This window comes from Vulpes lagopus, chromosome 11 (genome assembly GCF_018345385.1).
Source record: "Vulpes lagopus strain Blue_001 chromosome 11, ASM1834538v1, whole genome shotgun sequence".
NCBI lineage: Eukaryota > Metazoa > Chordata > Mammalia > Carnivora > Canidae > Vulpes > Vulpes lagopus.
Window position 1 is genome coordinate 102,067,329 of NC_054834.1, and position 13,721 is coordinate 102,081,049.

The window sequence follows — 13,721 nt, forward strand, 5'->3', positions numbered from 1 at the left end:
TGTTGAACTATCACTAAAATGTACCTAACTTCATTGGACAAGGTATAAGGCTTGCCAATTTCCAAATTTTGGCAATTCTAAATTCCTGGTAGCCATTCTGGAGCTGCTATTATTTATAGTATAATATGATTTTGTTATTTAGCTACATTTGTTCTAATATGCTTTCCCCAGTCCCAAATACATATTCATCTTTTTAAGTCTTAAAAATAGACTTATTGGTAGTATCAAAAGGAATCTAACCACTACCTATTGTGGAAAAAAAAAAAAAAACTAACAATTTCAGACAATGTAGAATTTAAAGGAAACTTAATTTCTGTGCCAAACCTGGGTGTGGGATGGGGGGGCTGTTGATAGAGAATGAGAAGCACAAGGGAAAGGGTATTTAGCCTCTGTCTTCTAGGACTCCAGATTTCAGAAGAAAAAAGTTACATTTTGTTTTAATCAAACATTTTAGAAAATGTTAGAAAAAAATTAAAGTTTTAGAGGACATAATTCGAATAGATCCAAAAATGAAGAATTCATCAGGTTATATTATAGAGACCAGTATGATTTAATTCTCCCTAGATTTTTTTGAACAATCTTTATTAACAGAAATCAAACTTACTGTCCAAAGTGATAACATATCAAAGAAATACATATCAAAATATGCTGCCATTACTAATAGTTTTTAACATCTTTATTGCATTTACAATATGTGGAACATTATAGGGATTTACAGTAGAGGCCAAATATCCCAGCCCTTAAAAACAGAGTAGGAAAGATTGAATGAACCATACATAAATATCTTTGAACACAAGCATTAGAGACATACATATGATTATAATTTTACAGGCTTATACAAGTAACTGCTATATGTAATATAACAGGCAGGAAGGATAAAACAGTGAGTAAGAAAGTCACTAAGGTGTGAAATAACTACAGCTAGGTGGTACTAAACAAAAAGACAACACAGAAAATGTGATTTGTAAAGGCTAAGATGTCCTGCAAAGACAGAGCTATCCCTTATTACAACCGTGAGGTAGAATTCTTCCCACCCCGTCTTCGGGTTTCTTGACCACCAACTGGGGGGCCTTCCCGTCCAGATAGTGCTCTCTCACATTACTGTACCCATGACAGACGAGTAGTACACGTTTCTGACTACCCCTTCCACCCCAATTGAACAGAAATAATCTTTTCTGTTTAATTGGTCTTATTTCACCTACTGAAAACGGGTGGCAAAAGTTAGTAAAATAAACAAACCAGTGCTGTTTCTTCTAGCTAATATATCACCATGCTTCAGAAATGCTTTAATACTTCAAGAAGTGAAACTAATCCTAAAATTTCAGGCATAGGAACCCACTGGGGAGCTGTTTTGGGCAGACAGGTATTTCTTCAAAGAATACCAACTGCCAACCGTTAACAATGCCATTTCTATCACAAACCCACTTCTAAAATTTCAAATATGAATCATAAAAATAGTTTACACCTTTCTACACATCCAAAATATAGTGAAAATCCAGGACACAGTATAACCACATTGGAAAAAGATAGCAGTTTCTTTTAAAACTACCCTATGACACAGAAATTCTAATCCTAGGTATTCACCCAAGAGAAATAAAAGCCTATGTTCACATAAGACTTACATTAAGAATAATCATAGCAGCTTTATTTATAACTACTAATGCTGGAAACAGCCCAGATATTCATAAATAGGGAGACGGATAAACTGCAATATAGTCATACAATGGAATACTACTCAGCAATAAAAAGGAATGAACTAAAACACCTAACAACATGGATAGATTTCCAAAACATGTTAAGTGAAGAGGCTTCTAGAAAGAGTTCATGCTGTGTGGCTCTATTTATATAAAGACCTAGAACAGAGAAAATGGATTCCTGGTAGACAAAAGAACAGTGGTTGCCTTTGGGAGAGTGGATGGAGTGGGGTCAAAGATTGACTAGAAAGGGCCAAAGGGGAATTTTCTGATAATGTTTTTATATTTTGGTAGTACTGTATGCATTTTCCAAAACTAGGTAATGCATACTCAAGATTTATGCATTTCATTGTATGCTAATTTTACATATAAAATATGGTCAGCATATACTGAGCTCTAGTTAACGATACATATACTGAAGTTATTAGTAGTGAAGATGTCTGCAATTTGATGAATTGATGGATGGACATGTGATCATGCAAGCATAATTAATGCTAACTACCATGTGGGTGATTAATACTTTGTAAAATCTTCACCTTTTTATATGTTTGAAAATTTTTATAAAATGTTGGGAGAAAAATTCCAGGGTGCAACACTTACCAAATGATGCCACTGAGAATTTCAGTATTGATCTCACGGCAAGATAATCATCAGATTCTTCCAATCAGTGTCAATTTAGAAACTCAAGAGCTTGTGAAAAGATATTCCAGAGTGTGAGGTGACTAGTCAGCCCTCAAATCTATACTGACTCAAAACTGTCAGTTGACATTTTGATCCCCTCACACCTTTAAAAATTACCTATATTGATCATTTTTTCTCAACAAATTTGTTGGCTGTGTAGACGAACATAAGAGCTAAGATGAAGAAGCATTCCTAAGGGAAAAAATCAAGCACAGAAATTTTTACCTGACTTCTAAACTAATAAAGAACTATACTAACAATAATAATTAAAAGAAAGAAAGGCATGTAGATCCAACACACAATATGAGGTCTGATCATACTGTCTAGGCCCCTATCTTCTGAGTGGAAGGACATCTGAATTATCCTCCTGTCTCTCCAAGGAGGGACTCATTTGGGGGCGCCCTAAAGTGAAGGCATGTAACTTGTAAATACTTCTAAGGTGACTCCTTGATATTCACTAAGAACGACTTCAGATTTCAATAGCCTTTTGTCAGAAGTAGTTTTCCACATGCCTGCCTTAAAATCCATGAACAACACTGTGCTTTTTAGTGGCTGTAACAATCTTTAGTTATTTGCTAAGAATTTGCATATAACTATATTGGTATTATATGTTTTATATATATGTTATATATATATATGTTATATATATATATATATATATATATATATATATATATATATATCGCCTCATAATGGTTCTCTTAACAAAAATAATCTTGATTCTTTTAAAAATTTACTCGCTGCTTTCAAAATATTTAATCACAGGTCTGGCTCTCCTTTGACCTCTGAGTGCTTTATGTTCTAGTACAGGCTCTGCTGTCCTTGAAGCACACGGACTAGTGTTGTCAAGTTCTCCAAGTTTGCTTTAAAATACTGCAGTCACATTATTCAGAATCGTATCTATGAACATTTTCAGTCTTAAAACATTCCCCTGTATTTATTTCACAGAGCATCCCTATTTCTAGCAGTCTCTATCACATTACCACTGCTCAAGTTCTCTAGCCATAACAGTACTAACAGTGGTCTCAAGTCACGCTTGTTACCTCATTATTAGGATACTTTTAACAGCTTTGTGCGTTTGTTTCCACTGGCTGGTGCTGACTCTCAGATCCACTCTGAGTATGACTTTTACTTACTTATTAATGGCACTGTGTCATGTCCTGTCACCCTCAAAGTAGATGATACTCCTCACTTGTCTTCCATCTCGCTGGTCTATCATCCTGCCATAAAAGAGTTAATCTGTCAGATTTAAAAGTCTTTTCACTTACTGATGAGCTCACCAACTCCACTCTTAGTAATTCTGAATGTAGGGGAAATTGAGCTCAGAGAGGTGAGGACAGTGCCATTTCCCCCATGACCCCATGCTCGTCATCTGAGACAGAAGCAACATTAAAAGAATGCTGTATTTTCTATTCTAAAAAGAAAATTATAATAGTAATTCCATCCACTTTAGATAACATTGTAGTTTTCAACACATTTTTAAAATATGATTGTATTTACAGACCCAGAGAAGTTTGGTAATTTTTACAAAGGTCGGTAAATGACAAAGTCAGAATTTGAGTCTGATATTCAAACTCCAAACTCTTTCCGTTATATTCACTGCAGTTCTTACTTTGGCTCTTCTATGATCCTTTGTATGCTTGCCATTATTTATGCTTCTTAGCTAAACTTAGACTTTTCTAGAGCACACACTGAAGCCACATATTGTCAAGTGTTAAATCAATACTTAATTTTGCCTCATCAAGGTATTTATTGCCCTCCATCCCAGAAGCATATTTCCCATTTCTCACTGAAGTTTTTTCGAACTTAAAGTCAACTCTGGTAAGTCTGCTAATTAGGTTAACTAGTCAGGTATGTTGCAGCCTATCTTCTGAATTCTAGATTTTTCCTTTGGAGGTTTAACCAGTTATCTCAACCATGTAACTCTTGTTACTGATGATATTTACTAATGTTGGTTTCCCACACCATTTTCGATAAGCTCAAGATGTGGGGGACTTTAGCAACCACAGCATATTTAGTTCTTAGGAACCACAGGATTTTACTATGGCCCTGGGAGGATAGGAAAAGTGCAGAGCAACAGCCAATGTCTCTGGCAAGGAACTTACAATGTAGCAGAGAATTAAGAGTTCTTTTTCCAACTATAGACTATACAGAGAGCTACATTCAGCTAATCTCACAATCATGCCGTTGGTTATACAACAGGTTTACATGAGAAAATATGGTTTGCTCAGCCCTATCAGAAAATCATGCTCACCCTAAATGGTGTGCCACAAACAGTCAATACACTAAACAACACACCCCATATTTCAACTGACAGGGTAATGGAACAACACATTCACACTAGGTTACACTCAGGAGTGCTGGCCGATTTCAATGCCTATAAAGTGAGAGTGGTATCCAGTCTTCTACACAGTAATGAAGCCTAGACCTGCCATCAACATCCTGGCTGGCAGGCTGAGCAGTTTCATCACCATCACCAATGAGTCACCCTAGCAATAAGGTCACCAATAATGAGGACTTGGAATGAAGTCAATTTTATCTGGAAAAAAAGTTACCATCTTTGCATCTTAACTCTGCCGAGCCAGACATGTGAAGAATAGGTGTCAAAACTATATATACTGAGCTTAGAGAGGAGCAAATATACAGTAAAAAGAGAAAACACCACCCCCCCAGCAATACAAAAAACAAATCTAGCCCAATTAATACTTCAAGAATTCCCTGAGATGAGCAAAAGTAATGTGGAAAGTTGTGTCATATACCAATAATGGCATATAGAGATGATGGTTCTTTCTCATTTGTGGGCCAACATTAATTCATGATGTATACAGAACTCGTGATTTCAAACAGACTGCAGTCACTTCCTTCACATGTACTCTAAGTAAACTATAATGCTATGAAAGAAAACATTAGGGCATTGTTGGGTTTTCAATCATAAAGTATGTATACATAAGATATACATATAGAAAGTAGCAGCAAATTTACAAATGAACAGCAACAATATCATGTCAAAGCGTATTCAGTTCATCTGAAATATTCAAATTACAAATAACATCTTCAGATGATGCCTTATTTTACTCTTGCTGTAGGCTGGACAGCTTAAGGCATATTAAAAATTAACTCACTGAACAATAAGTAGTCGAGTTGATGATAAAACTAAGACTCCCATTACTTATAGTGCAGTTCCCTTCTAGCAAATCTTAATAAAAACATTTTTACTACTCTGAAATTCAGTAGAATAGATAGAGTGTAACTATCTAAATTACTTAATATATAAATATCTAGAATACCAAATGACTTCTTTATGAGTAGATTAATTCATAAGTCAGTCAAAATTTTAGGAAATATATTTAAAACACACTTCAATCTATAATATGGGGGGGGGGATTCTTACTAAGGTCTACAACAGACCATTCACACACAGAAAAGTGAGCGGCTATTGCATATGAGCACAAGGCTGGGAACAGGAGAGTCCCACAAGATTCCTTCCCTCAACAGAGATTCTAGTGTAGCAGGCACAGACATCAATAAACAATTGTAGCATGTGGTTAGCACCATTATGAGGACTGAAATGAAGAATCACAAGTTTATACTCAGAAGTTAAGTCCTAAAAGACTGAGAGGATATCAAATATAGAAATAATTTTCCTGAATGTTCTCAGAAGCAGTGGCAGCATAAGAAAAAAGGGAGCAATCAGCTATTGCCCCCAGATTTTCTGGCATGTCTGACTAGAAAAAAATGAACCAAATTGCTCAGAGAGTAGAAAAGTAAAAAATAGGATGACTTCATCTAGGCTGAAATGTCAAATAGGTAGCTGAAAGTACGGGTCTAAAATTTTGGACCAGATATGGAACAAAGAACATTGGGATAAAAATAGAAACCCTAAGGATGAGATCCCTCCAGAAGCATTCTGAAGACAGAATCTGAGCGTGTGCTGTAGTAGGTATGCTTAGAGTTGCGACTCTACTCAGTTATGGCTGAGGATAACATCTTCAAGGGACGAGACACCAACGAGGAAAGGTTGCTCAATGGTGTAAATGTTGCAGAGACAGAGAAGGATAAGGAAGGCAGATTAAAGGAAACATTCATTCAATTCAGTAACTGAGAGCCCACTGAGAACAGCTTCACTGAAGTGCTATGTAAAAACAGACTGCGAGGTGTTGAACAGTGAGAGATGAGGATGCAGGGGGAACAGACATGGATTTCTCCAGGAGGCCTGGCAGTGAAGAAGGATGGGGGAACCAGCAGGTTCAGAGGGGGTTTTCTGCATTGAAAGATACATGAACATTTTTGTGGACATGAAAAGGAACCAGCATACAATTTTTTGCATAATTTTGTATTGATCACAGACTAAAATATTATTTTTAATCTTTTTCAAAAACACTTTCTGAAATAAAAATTAACACAAAAATTAAATATGTATTTTACCATTTAAACTTAATATAAACTTATAAGCACTAACATTTTATAAATTTTATTTCTAAAAGAGTTGTACAATTTTTGTTATTAGACTACTTCAGAATTTTGTTTCTAGTCTATCATGAGAAATTAAGTTTTATTAACAATTGCTATTTTTGTTCCAGAAAGATTCCTCTGATATAAAGGATTACACTTAAGTTATTAGGTATGCCTTCTTCCCCAACCCTCCTCCCCAAAGACAAAGTATCTTCAGGGTAGTTAATAATTTGGATAACCTTTTTTAACTTAAAGAAGGGAACAATTAGAAATAGTATTCCATTATTTTTAAGTTCTTGAAGATCTAAATTGTTCTTCACAATTATTTTTCATAATTAAACATGCTTATTTATTATATACACATGCTTACATATGGATTTCCTGGCTAAAACACATGCAACCAACATGAAAAAACAAATATTAAATCATCCTCACAATCCTAAGAATGCCCTTTTAAATAAGGCACTCATGTTTGGAAACAGGATATAACCACCAAATTAAGTAAGATGTTTAAAAGAAGCCTTTTATTAAGCACAAACAACTTTTAATACATTATCAATACAAATAGGAAAATGTCTTTTAATGAATATGATATATCAAAGATCTGAAGGTTTTCTTCATACTGACACAATAAAAATAATCAATTTTGAAGAAGAATTACAAAGTAAAATTTTTGAGTACGCCACTGTCTACTAATAACAATTTAACTATAATCTAAATTTACTACATCACCTGGGGAGGAAGGTCAAACATTTTTTATATAGAGAATTCCTAAACTCTTATTAGCACCATTCAAAGCTTATTATCAGTTGTTCATCTACAAATTGACAGGTCAGGTAAAGCTTTAAAGCAAGTTTTCAGTGCAATGTTTACAGTTCTTTCTTTTAAGATACTTGGAGTCTATGGTCTCAAAGCAAGTTAAATAATGATGCCTTGGTAGTTGTAAGGTGTTAACATGTAGAGAGAAATGTAAAATGGAAAAAAATGAGGCTTATCCTGGCTGTGAAATGTATCTTAATGTATTGCGGCTAATGCTGTAGTATGCCAACGACATGCGGGATTATGAACTGCAGATTTGTGGGAAGCTGGTAGCTATTAACTCTCTGTGGTCATCATTTCAGGATGTCTCAGCTGCTGCCTTTTGAGACTAACCAGTTTCATCCTGTCTCTGATGTGTTCTGCAGTGGAAGCCATGTCACTTGGACTCCCAAAATACTGCTCAGTTCTAAAAATTAAAACAGAAAAACCACAATCAGATTAATACAAATCCAATGACCACAGCAAATGCAAAAGGGAACAAAGATTATCATAAAAATTTTATATGTGATATGGCATTAGTTCACCTGAAGACCATATACTGTTTGTGGTAATTCAGTAGAAGAAACATTTTTAAATGCATAAAATATATTAAGACATGTTGAAAGATACAGATTAGTTGTATTAAAAATTGTATCATATGTACTTATGATAATCTCAATAAACCAAACAATGCAACTAAACAATGAAACAATGTAACATTAGAGATATTCTACTTTCAGTTTTGGGTGCATAAGCATACAGAAATATAAAATTTGTATGTATTCTTCAAGGATAAAGGCTATCTATGTACACCAGTTGTCTAATACAGTTGGCAAGTAAAATACCTGTTTTATGTTAAGGCATCATTTGGGACTTTAACAGACAAAATGATTTAATGCTATCCTACTTGAAAAGATACTGTATTCAGAGTCAGAGAATCTTTTAGAGCTAGAAGAGTTCTTAGAAATTATCTGGTTGAGCTCTGTAGCTTTTAAAATCAGAAAACTAAGACCTAGAAAATTAAATGACTTAAGTAGGATCACATAGTGGGAAAACCAGCATTGGAACCGGATCCAGGAAGATCATCTAATTTCTTTTATTTTTCCAGGACAATGTTATAAAGATAAATCTGAATAAGCTTGCTGTTAAACTAGCATCAACAGATTTTCACACAAATGGAACAGAATAACAATTCCAAGTATTAAAGGTGGTGGTTGTGAAATCTGAATATACAGCACTAATTTATTCTTCAATCTTAAAAACATGAGGAAGTGTTACATGGACTATTTGTAGAATACAAGAGGAGAAGTACAAACAAAAATACTAGTTTCAGATGCTCCTAGGCTGACCTGAGTAGAATGGAGACAGTGCTAACAACTGGTTATAAAGCGCAGAAATGGGGGTGGAGGGTTCCCTGGAATGAGCAACATGAAGGCAGCCCTCTAATATTGTTACAAGCTGAATTATAAAATTTTAGATTTTTTTTTATACATTGCAGATATCTAATATGATTTTAGGCTACTTCTGATGGTTTCAATTTTGGCTGTGGCCAAAGATTATCTACATATAGATTATGAATTATATATTCTTTCAAGGGAACAGAATTGTATCTTCCCCAAATCAATTCTAAATAATGATTTAAAGTTCATGACATGGTAGTACTGGCATTTACTATGTTTAAGATTTTGGGTTTTTCTGTTTTTTCTTTCTTTTTAAGATTTTATTTATTTATTATAAAGACAGAGTGCAAGTGGAGGTAAGGGGAGAGAGGGCAGGCTCTGAATTCAGCACAGAGCCTGGCTGAGGGCTGGATCCCATAACCCTAAGATCATGACCTGAGCTAAAACCAAGAGTAAGACACTCAACCAACTGAGCCACCAAGGCACCCCTGTGCTAGATTCATTTTAAGTAATTTATACACATTGAGCTCATGTTAATTCCCCTGCCCTATAACCTGAAAAGGTATAAATAATATATCCCTATTTTTAGATGAAAGAATTGAGGCACAGAATGGCTGAATAGGGTGCCCAAGGTGTTACAGCTAGTAAGAGGAGAGCTGAGATTTAAACCCAAGAAATCTGATTCCAGAGTCCACAATCTTATCCGTTACACTATACTACAGTGTAAGGATAGATGCATCCAATGATTTGGTTTCTCTGTCATCTGAATTAAATATCCTCTGGATTATCTCTAAATTATTTTCAGAGAAGGTCAAGATCCTTAGGGATGAAGCTCTTTCAGACTCATTTACTGACCCACTGATTTGCATGAGATTACTTCTTACTTTTATTATTAACTTTTAAAATAGAAAGCAATGTGGGAATCAGGTCCCCATCATTCTACAAATGAATAAACTGGGGCTCTATATAGCATAGAGAAAAGAGAATGGGTTCAGAGTTGGACCAACCTAAAACTGTATGCGAATTCCACTTAGAAGCTGTGAAATCCTGAGTACCTCACTTAATCTTTCTGAGCTTCAGGTTTCTATCTCTAACGAAACCTGTTTGATCAAAAATAATGAGGTGAAGTGTTTAACTCGATGTTTAGTATATTATAAAGCTCACTAAACATTACACCCTACTACTCCCCTCACTTCCTTGGATGAAATCCAGAGGCACCCTACTCCCTATCACCAGAGCAAAGGCTAGGACCCCAGGATATCAAACTTCTATATTAAGCTGTCAAGATGCACCACATTTGACAGCAGCAAGTACCAACTGCTACTGCTGCTAAGAGCCGAGTTTCTATTTCTTTTCATTACAAACCAATTTATTGTGGAACTGAAGATGTGGACCAGAGCTAATTTACTTGGCTTTTTAAAAAATATATTTTCCTCTCTTGATGATTTCATTTTAAGACCTCACAAATAAAAAGACAAAATTATAAGAACATGTACCATACCCATCAGGATAAACTACAGGAACAGTTAATCTATCTAAAAGTGATTTCCCAACTGCTTCAATTTCATCAAATTGCTCCTCATCATTAATAGCTTCAGGCTCTTCTGGACAGTCTTGCAAAATCTGCAACAAATAAAATAGCAACATCAATCAAGAGATATAGAAAAGCAATCAAGCTCACGTAAATTCAGAAGACTGAAGGTGTTTTTGTTTTGTTCTTAGCATCTCTATGTCCACCACTGTACAAGATTCGTTACTGGTGAAGCTGGCTCAAAATATTCAAACAAAATGAAATACATAATCCTTACTAAAAATATGTAATTAGAGTATAAAGGCCTATAGAGATTTCCAAGAAAAAAAAAATTAAACTACTACTTGAAAAAGAAGTTCAAACTGCGCTTAAGAAGTATCCCTTCATTCATCCATTCTTTATTGTACTAAATATTTATTTAGCAGCTTGCGATATGACTGAGATATAGATTTTTACCTCAAACAGCTGACAGACTTCAAAAATGAAAGAAAATATAAATCCAAAACAACATATACTCAGAGTTCAGACACATAACTGATGGGATGACCTACATAGGCACTTTACACTTATTTTAAAAACTGATCTGCTGGGATGCCTGAGTGGCTCAGCCGCTGAGCATCTGCTTTTGGCTCAGGGCCTGATCCCAGGATTCCGGGATCAAGTCCCACATCGGGGTCCCTGCATGGAGCCTGCTTCTCCCTCTGCCTATGTCTCTGCTTCTTTCTCCTTGTCTCGCATGAATAAATAAGTAAAATTTTAAAAAACCCTGATCTGCTGACTTATCTGATGTAAACCATTAAGGTTAAAATTCAAATATAGGAAGTTCTACAGTCCTTTATACAATTTTCCTTAACTATTACCATTTAAATTTAACAAGGGGAGAGGAAAGAATAAAGAAACTGAAATAATTTATAATAACTAAGTCTATAGGTATTAGCCCACATTAGTCAATATAATAGCAATCAGCCTAGTGAGCAATTGAAAGGTGGCTAGTCCAAACTGAGATGTGCTTTAAGTCTGGGATACAGGGACGCCTGGGTGGCTCAGTGGTTGAGCGTCTGCCTTCAGCTCAGGGCATGATCCCAGGGTCTGGGGATTGAGTCCTGCATCGGGCTTCCTGAGGAGAGCCTGCTTCTCCCTCTGCCTGTGTCTCTGCCTCTCTCTCTGTCTCTTATGAATAAATAAATAAAATCTTTAAAAAAAAAGTCTAAGATACACACCAGATTATATGAAAAAAACTACAAAACGTGGGAAAGGGAGAAGAAAAAGAAGTATTTATTTTTGCAACTTTTTTCCATTATACTTAATCCAATCTATTTCAGCATTATTCATAAATAACTTTATATAAACTTCTAGATCTAATTTAAATATTTTCCCAGTCATTATACAAGTTGCTTATAGTTATATTTACATTTAAATATAAAACACAGGGATCCCTGGGTGGCGCAGCGGTTTGGCGCCTGCCTTTGGCCCAGGGCGCGATCCTGGAGACCCGGGATCGAATCCCACGTCGGGCTCCCGGTGCATGGAGCCTGCTTCTCCTCCCTCTGCCTGTGTCTCTGCCTCTCTCTCTCTCTGTGACTATCATAAATAAAATAAAATTCTTTAAAAAAAAAAAAATTAAAATAAATAAATATAAAACACAGTCAAGAAGAAAATAATATCTGATAACAAAAAGCTTTACAAAGGCTTGAACACTAAAGAATCTTAGTCTTCTTTAATCTTTAAAGAATAATTGTGCTTATTTTTTTTTTAAAGATTTTATTTATTCATGAGAGAGAGAGAGAGAGAGAGAGAGAGAGAGAGAGGCAGAGACACAAACAGAGGGAGAAGCAGGCTCTATGCAGGGAGCCCACATAGGACTCCCAGGTCTCTAGGATCAGGGCCTGGGCCGAAGGCGGCACTTAACCACTGAGCCACCAGGGCTGCCCTTAAATTGTGCTTATTATAAGCATGATAAAAGCCATGTAGCAGAAAAAAAGGGAGCATTAATTTCCTATGCAAAAAACTCAACCATTTGCATAGTTGTTTTTTTTTTTAAGACTTTCTTATTTATTAACAAGACACAGAGAGATAGGCAGAGACACAAGCAGAGGGAGAAGCAGGCTCCCCTGAGGGGAGCCTGATGCGGGACTTGATCCCAGGACTCTGGGTTCACGCCCTGAGCTGAAGGCAGATGCTAAACCACTGAGCTACTCAGGCATCCCTCAACCATTTATATTCTTCTATGATCTCTTAAAGAAGTCTAGATCTTAAAATGTCTTTGCAGATGCATTTTATTTTTTTAAGTTTTTATTTAAATTCTAGTCAGTTAACATACAGTGTAGTATTAGTTTCAGGTGTACAATACAGTGAATCAGCACTTACATACAATACCTGGTGTTCATCATAAGTGCACCCCTTAATCCCATCACCTATTTAACCTAACCTCCCCACCTTCCCTCTGATAACATCAATCTATTTTCTATAGTTAAGTCTGTTTCTTGATTCGCCTTTTTTTCCCCTTTACTCATTTGTTTTGTTTCTTGAATTCCACATGAATGAAATCACATGGTATTTGTATTTCTCTTAGACTTATTTCGCTTAGCATAATCCTCTCTAGTTCCATACAGGTGGTGTTAAAGGCAAGATTTCATCTTTTTTTATAGCTGAAATCTTTTGTGTATACCCCACATTTTCTTTATCTATTCATGTATGGATGGACACTTGGGCTACTTCCATAACTTGGTTATTGTAGGTAATGCTGTTATCAATATCAGGGGGCATGTATCCCTTTGAATTAGTATTTGTGCATTCTTTGAGTAAATACCTAACAGTGAGACTGCTGGATTGAAGGGCAGTTCTATTTTTAACTTTCTGAGGAACCTCCATATTGTTTTCCAGAGTCACCTTGCAGATACATTGTAAAAGCAACATCTTAAAAAGTTATCAGTATTGTTAGAAACTGGGCCAGTAGTCACCCTTGAACAGGACAGAGGGGCAGAAGGAGCAGCGTCACTAAAAGACGGTGTGAGAGCTTCTGGGGTGCTGGTAATGTTCTGTTCTTTGAATAGTGTGTTGATTACACAGGCATGCTCACTTTGTGAAAATTCATCAAACAGGCTTAATTCAACAAATTGACTGAATACTTATGATCTATACACTTTTCCATGTTAATATACTTCA

General features: G+C 35.7%; 1 protein-coding gene across 1 annotated transcript in view; it reads right to left on the reverse strand.

The window, feature by feature from the left end:
• Nucleotides 1-661: 661 nt before the first annotated feature.
• SESTD1 (SEC14 and spectrin domain containing 1) overlaps nucleotides 662-13,721 on the reverse strand; it is a 136,674-nt gene continuing 123,614 nt past the window's right edge. The window contains exons 17-18 of the mRNA XM_041721963.1: nucleotides 10,527-10,648; nucleotides 662-8,052 (exon numbers count right to left, since the gene is read on the reverse strand). Coding sequence (XP_041577897.1) covers nucleotides 7,923-8,052; nucleotides 10,527-10,648 — 252 coding nt within the window. The 3' untranslated portion in view covers nucleotides 662-7,922. The remainder of the gene's footprint in view (nucleotides 8,053-10,526; nucleotides 10,649-13,721) is intronic.